Genomic DNA, 24,979 nt, shown 5'->3' on the forward strand with positions numbered 1-24,979 from the left:
TACTATAACCACCCTTGTTTACCTCAATTATTTTCTGATCATACTTAGATGCAAATTCTTGGCTCATAAATGAATGAGAAGCTCTAGAATCAAATAAAACAATTGCGGGATGTTTGTTAACAAGAAACATACCGGCAATGACAACCTCTCCCGTAGGAACTTCTTCAATAGCTGTGTAATGCACATATCCAGGATGTGCTTTAGGATTGACTTGCTTTTGTTTACCCTAGTTTTGATTGTTGTTCTTCTTGGGATGGGGACACTCCTTGGCCCAATGGCCCAACTAATTACAGTTGAAGCATGGCTGATTATTTCCTGGTCCTACTGAGCTTCCTTGTCCTCCATTTCTCTTGGGTGGGGCAATGGTGAATGCCTTGCAAAACACCTTCTGAGGTCAGCTGGCCTAGGCTTTTGGTGGAGGATGCCTAAACTTAGGCGCTGGTGGATGAAATTGTGGCATCGCCGCCACTAGAGCTCTAGACTGGGAAGATCCTGAGGCGCCTACCTCAGCTGCTCTTTTGTCGCCCTTTGCTGCTACGTGCAAATTGTTCTGGTTCTCCTAGGTCAAGGCATCGCTAATGACCTCATTGTATGTGGTACACCTCAAGTTGGCCATAGTCTTCATTAGCTTAGTGCCAAGGCCTTTCTTGAAGCTTTCAACCTTCTTTTCCTCTGTATCGACAAACCCTGGGCATAACAGGACAAATTATTGAAGGCATGCATGTACTCTGTAAGGGTCTTGGTCCCTTGTGTGAGTCGGATGAACTCGGCTACTTTCATGCGCATTGGCCCTAGGGGAATGTGATGCCCCCTAAAGTCTAACTTGAATTGCTCCAATGTGACCTGTGAGTCAGCAGGTAGAGAAGACAAGAAATGGGTCCACCATATCTCGGTCGGTCCATGCAGTTGATGGGACGCATATTCTGCCTTCTGATGCTTAGTAACCCTCAAAAGATGGAACTTTTGCACAATTGTGTTTAGGCATTCATCTACTTAGAGCGGTTCTTCGGCCACCTTGAAGATAGAAGGCTTGGTGTCTTGGAAATCCTTGAAAAAGCTGTATTGATTCGGCCTAGGCCCTTATTGTTGCTGACGGGCGTGTGCGGTGTTCTGTGTAATGAGACGCAGTGTTTCCTCCATTGTTCTCTAACTACCTAGAAACTATGCGAAGAATTCATTCACAGACGGTGATGGCGGTGGTGGTAAGTCACCATCGTTGCCACCATGGCTGGTGCCTGCTCCAGCGTGAATGCGAGTCATCTACAAAGTTGCTACAATAAGTGATTATTGGATGATGTCAAGAAATTGCAGATGAATTGTATAATCATGCCAAACTGAAATTATTGGAGAGAATCTTAAATTCATATAATAAAATAGAGGCATAATAATTCATTCTCGCAACTTGTCATCACCAATTTGATCACTTATCATACTCGCAGTGCGCTAACATGCATGTCATATTCTACCAGTGAAATGAAACAGGAATTTCATTAAAGTTCAACCAATAGTGAAATGACATGCAAAGTGTCAATATTACACTGAAGTCAAATCACTAATACCGAACCTTAAGCTACAAGTCCATTACATGAATAACAGGGATACATCTAGCGCTTTAACTAGTCACCTAGCAATTCTAATCTTCTACGTGCTCACTGTCGAGCTCAGAGACAGCCTCGTCCTCATCCTCTATCTCCACTTCTTCTTCCTCCCAACCGTCATCTTCGACCAACATCTCCAGATCTTCTTCTTTCTCATCAAGGATCGGGTGTAGTTGGTTGTTTAGAAAATGCACCTCATACTGAAGATCAATTACCACGTTCTAGGTCTATGCAAGCTGCTAGCGCAAGTCTCTCTTGACACGATCCTACTGCATGGTTAGGGCTTCAGCTCTATTTCATCCTGCTTCTGCGAGGGCTGCACGGCTATTTGCTTGGTTCTGCTGGCACGTAGTTGTGAGCGCCTTGGCATAGGCGACCTCTAGCTGCTCCCGCAGTCCTGCTAGCACTGCCTGATCATCCGCTCTTGCCTCTTGGGTGGCAGCTCTCTGGTGATCAACTTGCTCCATTTGGGTGTGGAGATTTCCCAATGCTATATATGCCTGATCAGTTTCCCATCGAGCCTCACTTGCTGCCTTTTTGTGCTTGCACACATGCTTCTTTAGCTTACGCTGTGCAGCTTCGGCTCTCATGAGCTTATCCAAGCAAGTGGTATAGGACTCCTACCAGAAGTCCCTGGTGTCCTGACGAGCATAGAACATCTTCATCACTACAAACATTGCACTCATAGTGGGACTAGAACTATCTGCCCGCTCATCCTGGTCTTGGATCAATGCATTGCTGTTGCGCTGTGCCCATACTACCGTGGATGGATCCACCCGAGGAAAAGTACCAGCGGCACTGCCGGAAACCTCATCCCCGTGCTGCTGACATATCTAACTCAGCACCTCAAAAGCCACTACTTGGGTAGCCTCCCAAGGAGTTCTTCCTTTAGATTCTACCCTCCATTCCTGTCAGAAGGGTGCTTGGTTACGAGCTGGTATGGTCAGCTGTACTTCATACCATGGTTGTCCCTCCAGGTATACTTCATTCCAGTAATAGAGGGGCAGTTCGTAATACCCTGCATAATGCAAGACTCACCAAAGTAGGGCAGGAGTACCAAACATCAATAGGAAATTCTCACTTCCAGCTGGTGCTACCATCTGTACCATCAACATGGTGGAACTCTCGTGAGACAACATCATAATGGATAAGAGTTACATAACCAAGTAAGAGACTTATAAGGGGAGGAACAACGCAAGTATGTAATAATGATTGATCATGATGCATGTGCGTTTCGTACATCCTCACAAACTTAGGAAAAATTGAACTTCTAACGACATACACGGTGGCATACATATGTTCTCTCATATATAACGTAACTAGTCGGGCTACATGTTTTGTTGTTAGTGTACCTGCACAAGAATTTCATTTCAGCCCAACCCCACAATTATATATGCAGAATGTAAATCTAGGCTCTAGATTGCAAGCTAAATACTTCCATATATATACCCATATATATATACTTCCCTATTAAAGCTATTCGAGAGTAAATACGTCCTATATATTCATATAAATATGCATATACAGTTGTATCAAAGCTAACCGACAATTAAATACTTTCGTATATATATGAGGCATATATACACTTCAGTATCAAAGCAAACTCTCCCCTTAGATCGCATGCTAATATCTTGCCTGTGACAATTATAGCTATTTATCTCTAGATTAGCAACTAGCCTGTGCTAAACATGTGGTATATCATTTAGTAGCATAAAGTAGTAACCATAACCGTTGTAGTAATTTCATGTTCATCATAACCATCATTCCATAATACAGTTACTACGATGTTGGGGCTAGCCAAGTTTATCACTGTCCGAGAGAGACGGCGATTCGAATCGATTTCAACCAGCTAGGAATTTATTCCTAACACAAACCTAGGTAGACCAGATCAACGGTCACCTCAGATCACCTTTGGTACAACTTAGGTCCACATTTCGCAGGTTCGCCCAGCGCCGCACAATTAGGGACAACCAGTTGCCAGGACGTTCAGGCCTAGCCTACCCTTGGGCTCATGTTTGGCTTCCCACACATCCTTACTACCATCCAGAGTGCGCACTTTTATAGAACAGGTCCCGGCCTGAGTTGAGCTACTCGGCTTCATGGTCGGAATGAGTTATCTCCCCCTGCTGGCCCGACTAGCCGGGCTGACACCGGCGTGCTGCCGCCATGCAGCAGCCACGGCCTATGGCCGGTTGGCCATGACACGCGCTGCCCTAGCCGATTTCAGGCCAGCAACAGACGACTGACATCGTGATTTAGTGATGCTATAACTCCTAATCCGTGGTAGTTTAGCAAAAACTTCCTTAATAACAATTGTAGAGCTACGTGAGATCTCCAACTTTGATTTAGGAAACATCATCTAATTCTCACTGGTTTACAAACTACATTGCTCTAAAGTGAGGTACTTTGAAACTGAAAATAGTTTCAACACTTACAAAATTTCTTGTCACAAAACAGCGTTTTGTTAATACTTGTGAGCTCTATTTGACCATGTTAGACACTGAATTAGCTCATGACCCTTGAATAAAGTTTGTAACCCATGACAAGAACTGCAACTTTTATTTCGGTCACACAGCCATGCAAACACTCTAAGCTACTATTCAACTTTGGTCAATGTAGTATCATGAAAATGGCATTTCAAATGAAACCAACACTTAGAAGCAAAATTGGCCCATGTCATGAATATAAACATTGTTCCATTTACCATCCAAGATGTGTCTAAGGGGTTTTCATGACCTCACAACCATCTCATACATTGGTCATACATGATTGCAAGCATAAACATATATATAAAATCAACATTTCATGTGATAATAGTTAATTCCCTTTGTAAGTATCTTGGAGTCCTTTAATTTTATAAAAAGTTCTTTGACACTGTGGGGATCTCCCCCATAGTTTTTGCCATCAAAAAAACATTTCATGTGATAATGTATAAGAATGAGATGAAATTTCATATGCTCATGTTCATGAATGCTTGGATGATGCTTGTGCTCATGAAATGCAAGTGCTAAATGCAAAGCTTAACACTGGGGTGTTACAAATACCAAGGACCATACCCTGCCATGCCCTGCGCACCTGTAGGATGGTGCTATCGGGCCATGTCAGATGAACATTGTATAGCCTGCCAGACGCATTAGAGCATAAACAGTATTGTGGGTGCCGTCATTTGCCATACCAGGCGAACAATGTACAGCCTGCCAGATGTGTCAGAGCATAAATAATATTGTCGGTGCCATCGTTTGTCGTACCAGGCAAACACTATGCAGCCTGCCAAATACAACAGAGCATGAACAATAAGGTGGGCAATGGTGGCATAAATAGTATGGCGGGCGACAGCGGCCATCCCGTACCCGATGGCGTGGGCAACAAGACTAGGAAGCACCCATATACACTCTCTCTCTTTCTCTCTGACTTGTAAGGTCATCCCCTTCAACTATAAAAGGGATGCGCTCTCTCGTAAAAGACAATGACCCGAGGACTCGAGGACTTGATGACTCGAATGACTTGATGACTCGATGGCTACATAGGCTACCTGAACAGTGGACTCAACAGTCTCAATAGCTCGCAAGCTCAGGCACACAGAGATGCACACAGAGCACATGCTCCGACACTTAGCATACGTTTGAGCCCCCATCACTCTCTTCCACTCGGACTAGAGTCCGACCGAGCCTTTTACACCACCACTTCATTCCTCACTCATTTGTAACCCCACAGTAAACTTTGAGCACCTAGGCTTAGGAATAAAGTCACCAACCAACCTCAATTGGATGTAGGGCCTATTGCCTTAACCAGTATAAATCCTGTGTCATTGAGTGCTAGGCCACATCCGATCATAACGCACGGCAAAACTACAAATATTTACTTATTGGCCACATTTGGCACCAACACCTGTCTTCTTGTGACTTTCTCATATGAATTAGTTCCGCTTGTAGTGATTGCATAAGCTAAAATTATGCATGTATCATGTTTGGCTCAGTCGATGGCCTAGAATTAGATCCCGCAGTATCATCCCGTAATGTATATTCCTCGTCATCGTTGTCGCTAGCCAGTAGTGCAGCACCAAGTAAACCCTAAAGCCCAGAACATGCCTTCTGCCTCTCGTAAAGCTAGGTCAGCTTCCTCATTATTGGCTATATCAGTTGGTGCCATGTGGTCATGCAGTGCCCTCATAGTACGGCCCTCCTCTACGTCTATCAGTCGAACCAGGAGGTTTATAGGCAAGGAATATACTCTTTGATTCTCTCAGTATTGTCTCCTATTTTGGGAAACCAATAGTCTTAGACAATAGGTAATAGATGACATGAGCATAGGGGATCCTTCTCTTGCCCTTGAATCTGTCAGTGATCCAGTCTTCCCACTCACAAATTAGCAAGTCTACCAAATCAAATAGGGTGTGCCCCAACACCAAAGATAGCAACCACTGTTGCATTACTGTGATTGCCTCACCAAATCTAGGGCTAGGGTATAGCGACTTCTTGAAGGCGAGTAGGAGCATAGCTGCTAGTTGAGTGAGTTCTCCTAGTGACCTCAAAGAGTCAAGACTAAATGGCTGTCTAAAAAGAACAAATACAATTTCGATGGGTAGTGACGTCACGCATGCAAGGGCATGACGAGGAGGTACTGCTCTTGAGTAACATAATTCATGGACCTAAGTGGTGGGAACTAGATCAACACCCAGAGCTTTAGCTATTTCTTCCCTGTATAGCCGATGGCTATCCCCTCTAAACATAAATTCAATGTATTGCCATCCTCGTGGTATCCACAAAGTTGCGAAGAATATCTTCACCCAATGTAGCACTTGGTTTCAAAGACAAAACCAGATACACACTATATGTGAACCCAGGAAGTCAAATCTCACATATAGCCACAAATAAGGGTAATATCAATAGATAATGCTTAAATACATAACATATTAGTATAAAGAATATAACCTCAGAGTATAGATAGCGGAAAGATAACTCCAATCTTCAGGCGAAGACTCCAAATCCATAGGGACGATTGACTGGTTGACAACAAGCCTAAATACTCTAGACTAGCAATCGTGTACCCATCCAGGATTTTAATTGGATGTAAAGCAAGTGCAAGCTCACCATGCTTAGTAAGTATATCAAAGGGGTCTATGAGGCTCAAAAAGGCTAACACTCTTTGACTGTGGTTCGCAATTTTAGTTGATCAAGTTTTAGCATCATTTATCACTGCTTTAGTGAACAATCCCAATTCCCAAGTGATATTAAAGTATAGTCAAGTTTATCTCAATTCCCAGCCATCCACCATCCATAGTAACCACTAATCTTGAAGGATCCAGACCGCTCGTATCCGTGAGCATGGCTGTTATAACAGGTAAAATATTGTTGCAGAAATTATACATCTTTACCCACTGAGCCATGATTCCCAATGCCAGGGTTTGCAAGTCCCACTACACCTCTACCTACGAAGTGTGTCAGGGTTTTACTATGAAACCCTTAGCTAGTTGCACTAACAAGTCGTAGCTACTAAGGAGTGGCACACGTGGGCAACATAGCATGGTACACACATCCTAGCAGAAAAAGGAAAGATACCCTCTTACCCTTACTGGAAGCTACAAACGAGCTAGTACAATCTAGTTAACAGGTTAAAGTCAGAGCCATGTGACACTCAGGGTTGTACGGAACATCCTAGGTTGCCGCTTCAGGATTAAGTCCTTATGGAGAGGCACTAAAGTACTCAACCCCGTACTCTAGCCCCCTATCTGTTGCTAAAAAAGCTTCACATTATCATATTGCATAATATCTTTAGTCATGTTTAACTATTATTCTATGTTCAGCGCTGCAGCATCTATCCAAAATGCATACCCAAACCCTAGGTAACAAGGATATGTGGTACAAGAATTCATCTAGGTAAAGTCCTTAAAGGTATATCAAATTAGACACATGCATGAATATGAATAGTAATTGTTCATAGGTACAAGGGGCCTTTGGTACACTTGTCCTAAATATCGATCCTTCAGTAAGCTTTAATCTTCAACGTCCTTCTTCTTCTGGATCACCACGTATGTCTCACTGATTGGACGTAATCGTAGAACACCACACAACATCCATACACATACATGCATAGCATACAATTACATCTATATCAGAACAATACACCAATCATAGAAAAATAAGTAAAAGAGTGTGAAATACGATTCTACACATCGCTACAAACACACAGTCATGAAAGGTACACTAATCGAAGCTACGGTTGAAAAGATACATCTACCGGAAGATTTTGCTTATAAAACGGAAAACCATAAGCTTTAAAACAATATACTAAAAGAGTGGGATCGTCGCTACAATCACGGAACGTAAGAATCACCGATAACGAAACTATCATTAAAAAGAAACGACTATTGGGATTTTATATTACAAAACGAGAGAGAAAACATATATGCTTGATTTATTTTAATTAAGCAAAACTATATGAAGCATATTAATTCAGATTACATAAAATCACATTTTATTTTAAAAGCTGAGTTGAACTAGTCATATTTTATACATAAACATGCACGTATCATTTAATCAAATTAACTTTAACTTTGCAAGAGAAAAATGCATGTGAAAGCATCTTAACTGACTTTATATAAATCATGTTGAAACTAAGCAAATTATAATTAATAAATACATATTTAAGTTGTCATTAATTAACAAGTAATTATAAAAGGTGGATATTGTCCTAGGTTGTTGTTATTTAGGAACAAGTTTACGTAATCATTAATCAAATTAATATTTAAATTATAATATTATGAACATGTGACGTGATAAACGTTGCTACTAACACGTACCTTACATTGGCACGATTTAACATGACAAGAACAAAGTTAACCCTATGTAGTTGCTTTTAATTAAAAGCTATTGAATAAATATAAATTAAATTAATACCTTATATTAAAATTCAGAAACATTTGTTATATTGGATGACGCTGCTAACACGTATCACACATTGTGATGAAACTCGCGCAATCGAATCGAAACTAAAAACCTAAATCGACTTTCATTAATCAGCAATTAATTAATTATAGACACAATTAATATTTTAATTAAATAAATTCATAAACATGTGATATGAAAACTAATAGGGCTATAGTGTAGATCTCGATGACACGAAACTAACGCAACTAGAACGAACTGAAACGGAACTAAAACGATTAAATGGAGGGTATTAATAGCAGGATGGCAAAATCATAATTAGAGCATCTTCTACCTTCCTCTTCTTCTTCCCGTCTGTCTGCTCCTTGCGTACATACACAGTAGCAGCCACGGTGGGGATTCAGCTGGCTGCTGCTGCCGTGCAGGGAAGGGAAGGCCAGGAATGGCCAGCCGGCTGTAGGGCACTCGGCGGGGGCGAGCTGGCCGGCTGCTACCGCGTGTAGGCCCAGGCGAGGTCGGCGGCTGCTGGCCTGGACGCGGAGCTGTGGGCCCAGGACGCACAGCGCACCAGGGGGTGGCTGCGCCGTGGGCCGGGTGACGCATGGCGCACCAGGTGGTGGCGATGTGGGGCCGGGATGGCCGGGGAAGGGCCCCAAACGACGAAGAACGCTGGGAAACGAGGTCAACCTCACCGGCAATGGAGATTTCTCGCCTGAGATGAAACTGGGAGATTTGAAAAACGATGAGTGGATCACGTATTTGCGAAAATGAAGGCATGACGGCATAGAGGAGATCTAGACGAACCTCGTGGTGGTGACAGTTTTCGCGGAGGACGCCGGAGATGGCCAGAAACGCTCGCCGAAGGTTTGCCGGAAAAGCTCGTCAAAAATGAGATGCAGAACTTCGACTTTAGATCTAGGACGATAGGAGTGGCGGCTTGGAAAACAGATCGTACTTCTGGAACCAACATGTTGAGGGCTACGCTGACATATATATACGCACGGTTGGAAGATTTTGGAAAGTTGAGATATTTTAGGAATTATTGATTTTCAGAATTAAAATAATTACAGAAAATCAGGAATTACTATTTAGGCTCCGAAAAATATCTCTAAGCTCCGAAAAATACTAGAAAAATCCCTAGGGATAGATGGAAGAATGAGGAACACAACCAAAGTGGTTTTAGCTCCTGAAAAAGACTTTTGCATTGATCGAGGAAAAAGACAAAGCACTAAGAAATATGAATTTAATCCCGAAAAAGGTCGAAAAGATTCCTGGAAAGAGAGGCATCGGTCTAACGCGTCTCAAAACCTTTTCCAAGCCTTTGGATTTTGAAAACAAAGCATCTTATCTAACTTTTGTTTTTGTGAATTTTCAAATTCTTTTTAAACTACTACTTGAAAGTAATATTTTAAAGATTGAGATTTGAATTTATTTTCCAAACCACTCATCACAAAAGTATCAATGCAACAGCATGTATGCGCAAACATGTTGCTACCCTTATGTTGGATTTTAATTTAAAGAAATTTTTCTTTTACCTATGTTTTTATGAGCACAAAACAATTAACAGAAATAATTTTACTCTTTTTAGAAAGTAGCAAATTTTAGGGTGTTACACCCAATCTGGCACATATTCGTGCGCTCTGGTCAACAGGGTCAGTAGTCCGGGAATGTATGTCAAATGACCCTTCCTCTCTTCCTCGATGACTCTGGTTGACTTTGTCAGGCCTTTGACTGTAATCCAACGATGTGCACAGAACTTGACGCCTCCTTCTTAGATGACCATCATAAAACTTGTCTGCATTGGAGTCCAAAATAGACCTCGTGTAATGGGTCTTGGTTCTAGGAACCAATCCTCTAATAGAACAAACCTCAGCTCCTGAATCTTGCTGCCTCTCATGCTCAACAACTGGTCAGCATGGGGAACGGGGGGAGTAAGATAAATCATGTGGCCTGCCTCTAGCTTGCCTTGTGCATCCCTCGGTTCCCTGTCGTCCAACCTTATTGTCGAAGCTAAATGAACGTGGCAACTTTGGACATGACATCGAGAACTACGACAATGGGTGGTACGCCCTCCATTCTCAACGTTAGCTGCTCCTAGGCCTCCTTGTAATTGAACCCTTGCTGACCTTCTGAAAGGCTTGGTTATATTTTTTCAAATGGATACAAGGGACTCATATACTTTCTTTGCCCATGGCAATGACCTTTGTTGGCATGATGTCCACGACTCCCTCTTGTTGCCTAATGCACGCGAGGATCCTCCCCTAACCATAGTGATGAATAATCCTGAAGTACCAAATATACAAGGAGCGCAAATTTACAAACTGGTTTGTTTTTATTTCAATATATACAATTGTGGGCAAGGAAAAGGATTGGATCTTACCTAAAACACAACCCCACCCACGTAGTTGTGCCTTGCTCAGGAGGTCAAGGGGACAGCAGAAGGGCATGTGTACACAAGGCGATATATGGAGGTAAGGCAGTAGCACTCGATGCGCCGATGCGGCAACAACTGCCATGATATAGGGTTTCCCTAACTACAAACCCAGGGTTCCTGACTCCAATTGTAGATCAACAGACTCAAAATGTCAGGTCCACCATCAATCGGATCAAAATTAGGTTAGTTACCTCAGAGGTCGAGGTCGGTGGTGGCGGCGGATGGTGAGATGTAAGTAGACTATCCTTTTAGGGTTGGCCAGTTGGGTACAAATGGATGGCCGAGATGAATCAAAGAACGATGGACAGGAACACCGGATCATATGCTGGTGTTGACATAACATGAAGAATATTATATTGTCACCATAGTATGTCGGTACCATTTGTTACGTTGGCAGCTATAATCATAGTACAAAACCTCAAGAACAACGAAATTCAGGTACAACAAATGTTTTCAAGGCACGATGATCAAACCCTCATCATGATCCACCATCACGTACGTAGGTTCAATGCCCTCTTCAAATAGAGGTAGGTCAACATCTGCTCCAACTACAGGCATGTCCTAATATCCATTCCCTTCTTCCTTTGTTGTATTGTCGACACCGACGATCTTGTGTTTACCTTGAAGAACTATATGACTTCCCTCATTATTTCCTAGGTCTGGTGTATAGAATACTTGGACTACATCTTTTGCCCATACAAAAGGTTCTTCTCTGTAACCCATGCAGTTGAGATCCACGGTAGTAACACCATCCTTGTTCACGAATACCGCTCTGGGTCTAACCCACTTGCACTGGAAAAGTGGGACCTAAAATTCTCCTTGTTCTAGCACCCATATTTCTTCTATGATTCCATAGTAGGTGTCCATTTGTTTATTTTGGTCATAACAAGCATCGATCCGGACACCGCTATTTTGGTTTGCACTCTTTTTGTCTTGTTTTCTAGTGTAAAATGTGTACACATTTATGTCATTACCTTGATACATCACCACTGAATCGTTCGGTCCCATGGCCAATGCATCAAGGTCAGGGTCACCGGATACAACCTCCAGTAGATGTTGCGGCAGCCATTTGGCAAACTTTTCTAGGTGTTGCTTGTTGAGCCACGCCTGGGACCTAGAACTGTTAGCTACAGCTAATTCTTCCTTGTGCTTTTCAACATATGGCAAAACTATGTGTGCTTGTTGCAGGACTGTGAAATGAGCATGCATTACAACACTATACTCATGAGCACGGGCACGCTTCTCCCCTATAATCCCCTTTCCTTGTAGCCTTCCCTCATGTCAGGACACAGGAATGCCGAGCCCAGTGTGACCCAAATACTGAATGCAGAACTCGAGTGCTTCCTCGATTGACCATCCTTCTACCATGCACCCTTCAGGCATGTATCTGTTTTGAACATACTTCCTAAGAACGCTCATCAACCACTCAAAAGGAAACATCTGGTGCAAGAAAATGGTGCCAAGCAGTTTTATCTGGCGAACAAGATGCATGGACATATCAAAAAATGTTGGTGGCAAATGCATCTCGAGCCGAGTCATTGTGTGGATCAGATCGTACTATAGCTTTTTAAGCTCCATCAGGTCTATGACCTTGTGTGAGATTGCATTGAAGAATGAGCAGAACTTGATGATCGGCTCTCATGCCTTCTCTAGAAGAACACCCCTAATTGCAACAGGAAGGAGTTTCATCATGATAACATGGCAATCGTGGGTCTTCAAGCAACTCATGTTGAATTTCAAATCTTTCATTTTCACTATCCTCCTCATATTTTATGAGTATCCTATAGGCACTTTTAGTTCATGGAAGAACCGTAAGAGCCTCTCTTTCTCTTTTGTTTCTAACGACCATGATGCAACTGGTAGTTTCTTTTTGCCATTAGGTAGTGTTAAGGGATGCAGCACCGCCCTCACACCCATAGCTTCTAAGTCCATATGACATTGAAGTGAATCTTTCCCTTTGCCCTTCGATTGCATTAAGGTACCCAACAAGCTCTCCATGACATTTTGGTAATGTGCATCCCATCAAGTGCGTGTTGAACATGCAATGTCCTCCAATAAGGCAATTTTCAAAACACATATTTTTTTCCACGCAGATTTCATCAAAGTAGGTACGCTTCCTATGCCCTTTCCTAGGACGACCTTGAGTTTGTTTATGATTTTGATGATCTGCCTTCTAGTTTTGAACTTAGGCGGTTCTTGATTTTCTACTATCCCATCGAAGGATTTTTGTTCTTACGATAAGGGTGTGTAGATGGTAGGAACCTACGATGACCCATGTAAACCATCTTCTTGCTATGTTTCAGAAATATAGCGAAAGTGCCATCCAAGCTCCTCCATCAATTGGTGTAGGATGACCCATGACCACACTCTCTCACCTTTCATCCACAATTGCAGTAGCTCCTCCATCAACGGCTGTAGGAAGACGTCGATGTCATTTCCAGGTTGCCTTGACCCTTGGATCAGAATCGGCATCATATGGTGTGTTCCTTTCATACACAACCAAGGCAGAAGGTTGTATATGCAAAGAGTCACTGGCCAAGTGCTATGATTGCTGCTAACCATGTTAAACGGGTTCATCCCATCCGTGCTCAAACCAAACCTGATGTTACTTATTTCATTGGAAAATGACCGCTTATAACTATGATTAATAGCTCTCCACTAGGCGCCATCAGCCGGGTGCCGCAACTTTCCATCATTCACTCAATCTTCCGCATGCCACCTCATTAGTTTTGTTGTCTTTGTTGTGGCAAACAAACGCTTCAAGCAAGGAATGATAGGGAAATACCACATCACCTTCGCGGCTGGTCTTTTCTCATGGCTAGCTTGCATCCTGGCATCATTGCTAGTTTGGTATCATGAGGTATGGCATCGAGGACACAAATCCAAGTTTTTGTAATCTCCATGAAATAATATGCAGTCATTGGTACAAGCATGTATTTTCTATACTTTGAGTCCTAATGGGTAGATCATTTGCTTGGCCTCATATGTGTTCTGAGGCAACTCATTCAGGCTTGGAAAAAACTTCTGCAGCAGGGATAAGACATCATTAAACCCAGTGTCCAAAATTCCATTCCTTGCTTTCATCTCCAGAAGCAAAATATCAGCTTCCAACTTTCTCACAGTTGAACCATTGTATAGTAGATTTTTTGCACGCTTCCTCATGTCCTCCAACTTCTTTTAGTTTTTCATCAAGGAAATCTGGCTTCCCAGCATCAATCATCTGGTCTAGAGCATCTAGCACTTCATTATATGCCAAACTCTCATTCCCCGAGACGGTAGCGGTTTTTTTCGACACCTTCATTCATGGTCTCTAGGACTGTCTCATTCTCGTTCATGTGCACTATTTCACCTACATTTGTATCCCTGTTGCCATTCCATATACCCGCTGAAGCTTGTTTGTTAGGTGGGTTCTCGCCTTCTTCCCCATGTTTTGTTCAAACCATATAGTTTGGCATGAAACCCCTCCAAAGCAGATGACCCCTGATCAGCTCCATGCTATCCCACTACTTAAGATTTTTGCAATCCCTGCATGGACAGTTTATGAAACCAAGATCCTCAACATTATGCTCCAAGTAAGCACTCACGGCATTGATAAACAACTCAAGGCCTTGCACGAATGCAACTAAACTGTGCTTCGTATACATCCATCCACGATCCATCTGTGTACAACAAAGGCAGATCTTATAGCACGAAGAAATCAAAAATGAACATGCAGGTCCCGTTGAGCAAGAACATTGATAACACAGTAAAAAGCACAATAGCAAGAATCAAGTAACTGAATCTATGAAGAAAATTTTGCAGACCATAGATCAGTTAAGTGATGACCCGGCTTCGATTTGGACATAACCTTCAATAGATATTAGGGGAACTAGCAATGGTCGAGGAAAGGGGAATAATGGGATTCACTTTGGGTATGGCTGTGGCAGCAGATGGCTTTAAGTAAGGCAACCTACGCCATCGACCCGGCGGTGGAAATTAGCCTTTACCGCAGCCTGGATATGTAGTCCGGTGGGGAAATACTCTTTACCACTGGCTTTCGGCATTGGAAAGAACAAACACCACACCAAACTCCATTATATCAGGCATAGGGGCCATATGGAAGTTTGAGCAGCATGGCCCGTCAAGCATTGGTCCGTTATGACCCTGTTTGGACCAGTTTTGAATTCTTAAAAACTGGCTTGTTTGGATCCCACCAGTTTACAAAGCTAGATTCTTAAAAACTGCCAAAAACTAGAGGGATCCAAATAGGGTCACCAAAAACATTGGTCCAGCGACATGACATAGCACTACGAGCGATGACAACAAAACAAAGAAGCATTTATCGGACTAGAATTTTTGTTTATTACTTTATAAAATATATAGATACATTTCCAATGAGTGGTTGTACTCAGTTCATCTACAAAGATAATACACCTAAAAATAATCCTCTTAGAGCAAGGATGATGGTCACCTTGGTCGCTTCAGAGGAGGCCTGTCATCATTCATCGACGTCATCGTCCTCGGGCTCATTCATTGTCATCGTTGTCCTCCTCCGCGGTGTCGGAGCTCCTGTTAGGAATCAAATCAGGATCCATGTTCTCCCTGGAGCCTCCTCCGAATTTGAGTGCTGCTAGACCTCGTCCTCATCGGAGGATGAGTCATAGCTGGGAATCTTAAAAACTGTCCACCGACATGGTCCTAGATAGTCTGATGGAAGAATGGGATAAACATGGAAGAGGGGTGGTTTCAGAGGGCAGCGGCCTTGAAGAATTGTAGAGCGGGCCAGCGGGGGGTGTTGGTAATTGGGCATTGGGACACACTCTCATTTACTCACCTTCAAGTCACAAAAAAATTACTCACCTTCAATATTTACCGCCGGTACACCAAACGGTCGTGTAGGTGCGGCGGCCATAACGCGTATCTCAGTCGGCTCAGTGTTCCAAACGATAGTGGAATTCAATCCCACTACCACCGTTGCATTGATGGTATTCAACTGCCGGTTTCATTCCTTGCGAGGCCTCCCTATCGGTCCTACCGACGGTGCAAGTATCACACGGATGCTTATATCGCTACGGCAGTGAAAGTGGCGATAGTGAAAGATCAATCTGTAGTAGTGAGGGCATTCTAATCCTAGCGATATTGACCTTTGTGAGCCATGGTTCGTCTAGTTCAAACCTACACCTTAAAAAACTCAATCTACATCAGATGTACATGCAGCACGAGGCACGACAGCCTGGCCCAAAGCATGACATTTTGGCCCGGCATGAGCACAGCATAGCCCGATGAGTAACGTGCCCAAGCCGGCAAGGCCTGATGCATAGGGTCATGCCTGGGCCTCTCCCTAGGCATGCCGGGTAGCACGGCCTGGCCCGTTAATCAATAGGCGGCCCAGTAGAGGCTCGCTATCTGAGCCTCATATAAATAATTTCTAGCCCTAATTCCCCATCCTCACTTCCTATTCCAACTTCGCAGCTGCCCCGTCCCGCATCGAGTGGCATCCACGCATCGCTCCCCTTCCTGACCCCCCGACCCCGGCTGCTTCTGGGCGCCACACCTCTGGCCTCTCCCCTCTCTAGGTCTCCCCGCAGGCACTGAGGCACCCTCTCCCGGGTCTTCCTATCGAGCGCCTAGGAGCCAAGGATCGGGGGCCTCGAGCGCGGATGGCGCCATGGCGGGCAGCCTCACCAGCGAGCGTGCCGACCGCGGGGAGCCAGCCATGAGCGTGCCAACGGATCCTTTGTTCGCTCTGCTCCTCGTCCTTTCTCTAGAGTGAGGACGATGACTGCGAGGGCACCGGCCACCTTCTTCCCTTCCCTCCTAGCTTCCCCTCTTGATCTGCAGATCTGCTCCTAGAATCTGTATTGGGCCTCGGGCCAGCCCGGCATGTAATTTCCGTCGTGCTTCATGGGCCAGCCAGACATGAAAAGTGGCCCAACGTGCCGGGCCTGGGCCGCCAGCTAGGCACGGTGCCCGTCTCGGCATGGCCCGGTAGGCACGACGTGCCGTGTCGGCCCGACCCCCATTAGGCCATGCCTAGCACGGGCCCGTGCCGGGACAGGCCGGTCTAGGCCGTTGGACATCTATACTTGAGGCCTTGGGGCTTCTTCCCTCTTAAGCTTGTAGGTACAGTCATCCGACATGTTAAGCCACTCAACTGAGGTGGAGTGAAATCCAAAAAATACAGTAACTAAATGAATAAAAAAGCTTTTATTTAAAGAAAAATTCCTGAACACAAGAATTAAAGATTGGTTCTCATAATTATCAGATATTTTTTTAAAGAATTTGTAAAACTTTAATGACCCCCTAATGCGCTTTTAAGGCATGTTGTATCGAACAATTCTCTACCTTAATACAAAGATAGGCAAATCTTTTGCGTGATCGAGAAAAAAACGAATTTATTAATTTTTTTCTTTATGAATAATGCCAAATCAAATAAAAATATCCAAAAATCCAAAAGTCAAAAGAAATTAATTAATTGATTCGATAAAAAGAAAAACGTGCAGCTGCATTGGGCTGTAGAAAGAATCTGCATACATCATGTCCTGTTAGGAGTAAAGATACATGGTTTAAAACGGAAATCTTTTAGGAGGGGAAGGATCGGCAAGACGACCAAGAATGACTAAGGGATTTTTCCTTTACGTGGAGTGGTTTTGAAAGACTTCTATCCTCTTCATTGGGGTGCATTCCAATCTTCTTCAAGCGATAGACTGGATTTTTTCATCTTTTTTCTCATCTCATCCAACACATTAAGCCAATCTCTCTCCCGGCTGCTAGGTAGAGGACACTTGAGAAGGAGAGAAACTGGCATGGTCTATGTAGGATTTGATCCTCATCAAACAACCAACAACCTCTAGTCATAAAAAGCAACATTTTAAAGCAGTCTGAAGTCAACAGTTTCAAACTACTTTTTGTAGAAAATTTATATTTCATAAATTATTTTCAAAACAGATCTACTTGTTGTATCACTTGAAACATTCACAATTAACATGTAAAAGCTAATCTACACTCAAGTTTGGAACCGCTGACTTCGGACAACCCTAAAACATCACTTGTTTATGATGGAAGGGTGTAAAAATCAAAGTGCTGAAATTCTGCATCACATAAAAAAACAATTTTTCATTGAAAATGAAAGCCTTTTCCCTAGCTGAAACTACTTGGATTATTATAATATACATAAGACACGCATCCTATAATCCTAGCGACGTTGGCCTTTGTGAGCTACGGTTGGTCCAGTTTAAACCTACACCTCGCAACAACAACAAAAAAAACTTGATCCACATCTTGAGACTTGGGGTTCGCCGTCCAACTTGTTTTCCAAGAACAAAAGGGTACCATGTTCTTTCCAGCATCTAATAATTGACCATGTGCCCATGTTTGACGTGTAGCCCTTGGTTTCCATCCTTTCTGTTCGAGTCAAACATCATGCTACAGTCACGTGATATATAGGAGACCAAAAACTGTTACCACCACAAGTCTCGCATTGCCAAGATCGAAGAGAAGCAAAAGTATGAAAGACTCCATATATATATAGTTAAGGTGTAGTGCCATATCTTTCGCTAATGTCGAATCAAACGCTAAAAAGTGAAGGAGCATGTAAGCTATAATCAATACCTTTTTCAGTACTGATGGTATGGTGTGATCAACAACTCCATAATTGTTCTAAGAACAAGTATAATAACAGTCTATAGATGAGCTTTTATGCTGAGATAGAAGCCAAGAGCTGATGCACAAAGCTCCAAGAAAAGAAGGTTTGTGGTATTTTGATGGGGAAGTATGTTCTAATAGCCTACTACTAAATCTATTGGCCGATAGTGGGCTATAAATATATGTACAGCCGGCCACTGTTTTTCTAAACGCTAAACAGTCGGTCACTTGCCGTTTAGCCATTATTCGGACAAAATAGTCCATTAAACGGGTTAAACAGCTAATTAAACGGGTTACACGGATGATTAAACAGAAACAGCGTACCACTGTGTACCGTTTACACGGTGTTTAAATAGGCTAAACAGACGTTTAGGTGAATAGTGCAGCCAGCAGTTGGCTATGTTATTAGCCATACTCTAACGTGATGCTCTGCACGTAAGCAACAAGAGAAAAATGCTCAATGGCCACCTCACTCTATTTCAACTTTTTGTCTCTAGGTCAAATGTGACAGAAGCAATTTGCAAACCTTTGTGATGGAGAATGAAGGAAAACAAAAGGTGAAGTCAGCACTCGTTTCCTTTATGAATATATTCGAGATCTCTCACCGAGTCACTTGCCATAACTTCTAAACTGCAACAAAAATCTCATCATATACACCATAACTAGATTTTACTCAATTTGTTGTTTGGATGGGTTCATTTATGCTTAACAAAGAGCACACACAAGATGCAAACACACATCTTTCTTCAAAATAACTAATTCTCTCCCATTTGCTGACATTACAAATAAGAAATGGAAGAAAATTTACATTTACATTACAAATAACTATATTTATTGTTAGGAAACGGGCGGCACTTCATAGGATCAAAAGAAGTGTCTCTCCTCAACTCCATTCAACGTTGAAACAACTTTTTATAAGAAACGACATCGATAGACAGACTTTTTTATGTTTTAATAGACTAACAAGAGAGAAAGTAGAAGGAAAACATCCCGCATCACAAAAAAAGATGTAAAGTCAAAAACATGATGTATTTTGGGACGAAAGAAGTAGATCAAAGGAGGAGCATAAAAGTGCCAAAATTGCAATCCTCCATCTTCTATAATAAAGAACATAGCATGATGCAATCCAGGCAAGCCGCAAGCAAGCCCATCTACAGCTTTGATCTGAGACTCTTTTTTATGGCAAAGACCAAAGAGTGACCTTGTTTGTTTTAAGGATTAAGTACATTTTTTGCCCCTCAACTATCATGTTGGTCTAATTTTGACCCTCAACTACAAAACCGTCTGATCCAGGCACTGAAACTTTCAAAACTGTTCAGTTTCAGCACCTCGGCGCGATTGAGGCGGTTTGTGCTGACATGTGCCTGGTTTTAACTCGCCACACTGGCGTTCACCGACGGACGCGCGGGTCAAAACTGGAATTTGGAGCTGTTGGCCAATGGTGCCCATGTGTACGTGGTACCAGGGCCGGCCGCAGCTCGGCGGGAGGCGGTCCGTGGTCTGCTGGCCACGCGCGCATGCCCTGCTGTAGCGGCGCAGCACGGCCGCGCAACGGCGGCGGGGAAGGTGAGAGGGAGGCGGGAGGTCGAGCAAGGAGCCGTGCGCAGGCTCGCCTTCTTAAACAAGGTCGCAGGGGCCGCTGGGGCACCCACCCACGAAGGGATGGCCTGGACCAGAGCCGCGCCCGCACCCCGTCTACACCAGGCCATCGCGGCCGCTGGGGCCCCCACTCGCGCCAGGATGTCTGGGAGTCTACGTGACCGCAGCGACGACGGTGGCGCCTGCTCGCAGCGGCAACGCCAACCGCTCGCACGACGCCATCGCAGCTGCCATCGCAACAGCCACCCCGGTGCGGAGGGGACTCTGGCAGCGACTCCACTCCAGGCTGTGCGGTCCCACGACCCGCTCATCCTCCACGATGTGCAGCACAAGATCCTCACCACCCCCGCCGGATCCGTTGCTGGCGGCATAATAGCACCCGAGGAGGAGGAGGACGAAGCGCAAAGGAGACGGAGACGGAGACGAGATGGGCGAGCTCTAGCCGTGCGAGCGAGGCGGCCCTATCCGCGGCGTTCGCAAGAGGTCCGGTCGGCATCCGTGCGAGTCCGCAGCGGCCGCGCCGAGAGGCGGGTGGCAGACCTCCACGGCGTTGAGCGGCCATGACGGCGTGGCAGGCGTCCAGCGGCCACTGCCAGAGCACCATGGCGTCAAGGTCGTGGCCAGACCTCCACGGTGTTGAGCAGGCGCGCGTGGGGAGGCAGGCGTGCAGCGGCCGCAGCCGTAGCTCAAAGGTGTCCAGCGGTCGAGGCCGTAGGGTCGGGCACAAGCAGGAAGGGAAGCTGCTGGCGATGGGGAGGAAGGCACACCGGATCCAGCACGCACAATGGAAACTACGGCTCCTTTGTCCGTCCAAGAGAGAGAAAGCAGGAGGGAGGAGTAGAGCGATGGCGAGGAATAGAGGGTAAAAGAGGAGCAGAGCAAGGAGAGCAGAGCAGAGCGATGGTAGGAGCTTCGGCTCGGCGGTGCGGCTCTAGCGGGATTCTCGTCCATGCGGCCGTTGCGGCAAGTCAAGGCACGGGCGGCTCTGGCGATGCTCAGCTCCAGTGGCGGTGCCCGCCGGCAGCGAGGTTAGGAAGCAGCTCCGACGGCGTGGCTTTGGCGGCGTGGCGTGAAGTGCTTGGCAGCTTCGAGCTCCGACGACGGCAGGGGATGGGCGAGCTCCGCGGGTGGCCCTGGTGACGACTGTGCACGAGCTACGCATGCAACGGCGTGGCCGCAGCGAACCGGGGCGGATGCGGTGAGCTGGCGTCGAGCCAGCCGTGTGGATGCGGCGAACCAGGGCGGAAGAAAGCGCGAAGGAGTCGGATGCGGCGAGCCCCACGGATTGACTTCGTCGGGCGGCCTGTCCTCTACCGCGAGCGACGGCGCGCGCGGGGCATCCACGCACGAGCCTGGGCTCCACGGGTAGTGGCGTGTGTGTAGCACAACACGCGACGGCATGGACGAGGCGCGCCGCTGGGAGCGTCGTGGGCATCGCGGCCTCCATGCTGCTGGTGCCTGCCGAGGGAGATCCTTGCGGGCTCAGATCCATGCGGGCTCCTCACTGCAGCCGTCGACGTTGCCGTAGGGGACTGTTGTGGGCCACCATGTTGTGCGAGGTGCGAACGATGCTGGGGCGGGCGTACGATGGATGACGATGAGATCCGGCAGCGGAGAGGGCGAACATGGCAAGCCGGGGCAGACGCGAGCTCCGTCGGGCATGGTGGTGTGGCTGCGCTCGGCATCGACGGCGAGAAGGAAGTCTCCATCCCCGTTGGCGGCATCAACCTTGGCTGCTACTACGCTGATGCAGTTCGGTTGAGTCGATGACGCGTGGGCCCCACGTCGGACAAAACCACTCCACGTTGAATAAAACGGCTCACCCGCGCTTAGGTGTTAAAAATAAACGGTTTTTCAAACTTGAGCTTCCTGAATTAGACGGTTTCGTAGTTAATTTAAAATTAGACCATCGTGATAGTTGAGGGGCCTTAATCCTTGTTTTAACGCAAAACCGCGGCTGCAGTCGGGCCGCCCTCCGTTCTCCTTCCTCTCGCTTTCCGGCGGGCGACTGTCGTGCGCCGCTTGTTTGTTTGCTTCCGTCGTCCCCTCCCCACGTACGTCTTGACCGCCTTTTATAAGCACCAGCCATCTGGCCTTTCTTTGACAACGCCAAACTGGCTTTTGCAGCCCCGATTCGCCACGAAACCGCAGTGTGAGAGAGGGAGGCGGCCCGTTGTCCCCGGCTTATACGCAATCCTTCCGTCGCTGCGAAGCTGATCCCTCGTGTTCGCCATGGCCCCTGCCGCCAGCGTCGCCGTGGAGAACCTCAACCCCAAGGTGAGAACGCCGACCGTTTTCCTCCCCCTGTCTAGCTGTCTGTCCCTTGAAGGTTCCATTTTTAGGATTTTTCGTTGGGAAGTTTGGGCTTTGACGAGACGGAAGAGGCTCTGTTTTTTTTTTCGCGAACGCGTCTGCGTTCTGCGTGTCCCTGATTCAGCTTAGCCGCGGGTTGGATTCTCGTTCGCTTGAGAAATTTGGCTGAAAAAATATCTTTGATTCGCTGGAGTGGTACATGCCGTGCCTAGTTCTTGTTATGATGATCTGATTTTGATTCATACTTTGAAATCAAATGAGAATTTTTTTTTAGGATAGTTGTAACAACTGCACGGGCGCAAAGTTCCATCGTTTTCGTTTAGATGTTGGCAATAAGTGTAGTTCCTTTTACCCAGATCACTAGTCGCTATCTCTCTCTCTCAAACCAGAGGTAGATCTCAGTGCGATCCGAGCTGCTGGAGTGCCTTTTCTTTTTGTTTTGTTTTGTTGTGACCGAGTAGTTTAATGTCATCTATGTCAGTGCTCCCCCTTTGACTCAAAAGGGGGTACGGCCATTTGTTTGGACTGCTGCCCCACTTCTGGTGCAAAATGATGATACGTTGATGCTGTATTGTTTCTGTGAGATCTGAGGTGAGGCTGTTGGTTGCAAGCCACAACTGATGGCGGCCACACAAAAAATCAGCACTGTCTGGTTTGTGACAGAACTGCGACAGCCACAACGATTGAAGGCCATTTTTCTGCCGCAGCTTAGGCGCCAGATTTTTACGCTGCAGCTTAGGCAGCGCCTCACCAGCGGTGTGGCTAGCCGTGACTGGGAGCCAAACAGGCTACCTCCTTCGTTGGCAATCTGTGCTTTGTCACTAAACCTATTGAAGTTTGTAAACCTGCTGAATGTCGTGTGATCTTGATTTCCATCTGTTTCATAGACAACAGCTTTCGTGCTTTGCTTGTCTGGGTAAGGCAAGTGTGGCTCCTCATGCCTAGCTAATACACTGATAACTATTACAGGTCTTAAAATGTGAGTATGCAGTCCGTGGGGAGATTGTCATCCATGCTCAGGTATCTTGAGTGACTACTGATGTTCAACAAGGCTTGCAGTCTAGTACTTTAGTATGTTATATATCACTCTGTTCATGTTCCCAATAATCGGTTAATCACCTTACCACAAGGCAATACAGTTAAATCAGGCAATGTTCATATACAGAGTTTTGTTAGACTGTTGTAGTAATAGTATTGCTTTTGACCGTGCTATCTGATTTGAGTGAATTACCAAAGAACAGCATAGTGGACCTAAGCATATAGTTTACTTGATCGCTAATAACCATATTACTATAGTAATTTAATTTGCAATTCTTCCCTGATGAAATTCATCCTAATTATTAAAGGTTAATCTTGTTCACCATATTTTATATGGCTCCCTGTGAATGCTTTTTAGAATCTTGTGCACTCCGTGCAGACCAGCACGTCTACCAATAAGAACCTGCTTCGAAATTGATTTAATATATATAACCCCACTGTTTTCTCTGTTAACAGCGCTTGCAGCAACAACTACAAACACAACCAGGGTCTCTTCCTTTTGATCAGGTACCTAACTGTTGATTTAGAAGTGCCTTTATTTCCCCTTTTTTCGAAAATTATATAGCTCATTCCAATTATATTTTTACCCTTGCAGATCCTCTTCTGCAACATTGGGAATCCTCAATCTCTTGGTCAGCAACCTGTAACATTCTTCAGGGAGGTATGCGTTTATTTTACCTGCAGATTCGACCTTTGTTTCTTCGATATTTACATGGTACCTTGCAGATTCTTGCTCTTTGTGATCATCCATGCCTCTTGGAAAAAGAGGAAACCAAATCATTGTTCAGGTGAATATCATCATCGTTCTATTCATTCATCATTCATTTACAGAAGTCTTAAATGGAGAGATGTAGTGCAAACACTTGACTAAGTGATATCCTGCTATTTTTCCCAACTTTAGTGTCAAATCAACCTAAAAATTCTAAAAGTATTACAGAGATAGAGCATTCTATCTTCCTTCAAAAACAAAGCTGTGCAACAGAATTATGTGTAATTTTCGTTGAAAATAGTAAACATTTATATAAATAGTAAAATTTCCAGTGAAGTCTGTCAGGTATTTAACTTTTTTCCCTTCAACTTTCACAGTAACTAAACATACCTAGGAAGATAGTTTTAGAGCTCTTATGTTTAATTGAGCTGTTCATCAGAAGAACCATTACATCATTGCCTAATTATGCATGCCCTTTCAATATATTTGTTTCTAAAATTTCCCTTGATACCATTTCCAGTTGAAAGATGATTTTTTCTATTTGTTATCTGTCTTGTTTGCACTGTTTAATATTTTTGTTAGCCAGAAACTTCCAAAAGTAGTTCAGTGTCCCATTTATACATAAATTCTTATGTGTACTTGATGGCTCTTCTCACTGCAGTGCTGATGCTATTTCTCGAGCAAAGCAGATTCTTGCAACTATTCCTGGAAGGGCAACAGGTGCATATAGTCACAGTCAGGTGAGCATCTCACCCTGATATATTTATTGACCACAACGAGA

General features: G+C 44.8%; 1 protein-coding gene across 1 annotated transcript; it reads left to right on the forward strand.

Moving 5' to 3' along the window:
• Positions 1 to 22,064: 22,064 nt before the first annotated feature.
• LOC136534310 (alanine aminotransferase 2-like) lies at positions 22,065 to 24,938 on the forward strand (the record flags this gene model as incomplete). The annotated part of the gene is made up of 7 exons (XM_066526768.1): positions 22,065 to 22,192; positions 22,266 to 22,415; positions 23,421 to 23,471; positions 23,946 to 23,996; positions 24,085 to 24,150; positions 24,216 to 24,277; positions 24,860 to 24,938. Coding segments are annotated over exons 2-7 (354 nt in total), but the record flags the coding sequence as incomplete, so codon positions are not given.
• Between the last annotated feature and the right edge of the window lie 41 nt (positions 24,939 to 24,979).

This window comes from Miscanthus floridulus, unplaced genomic scaffold, assembly GCF_019320115.1.
Source record: "Miscanthus floridulus cultivar M001 unplaced genomic scaffold, ASM1932011v1 os_1779, whole genome shotgun sequence".
Classification (NCBI taxonomy): Eukaryota; Viridiplantae; Streptophyta; class Magnoliopsida; order Poales; family Poaceae; genus Miscanthus; species Miscanthus floridulus.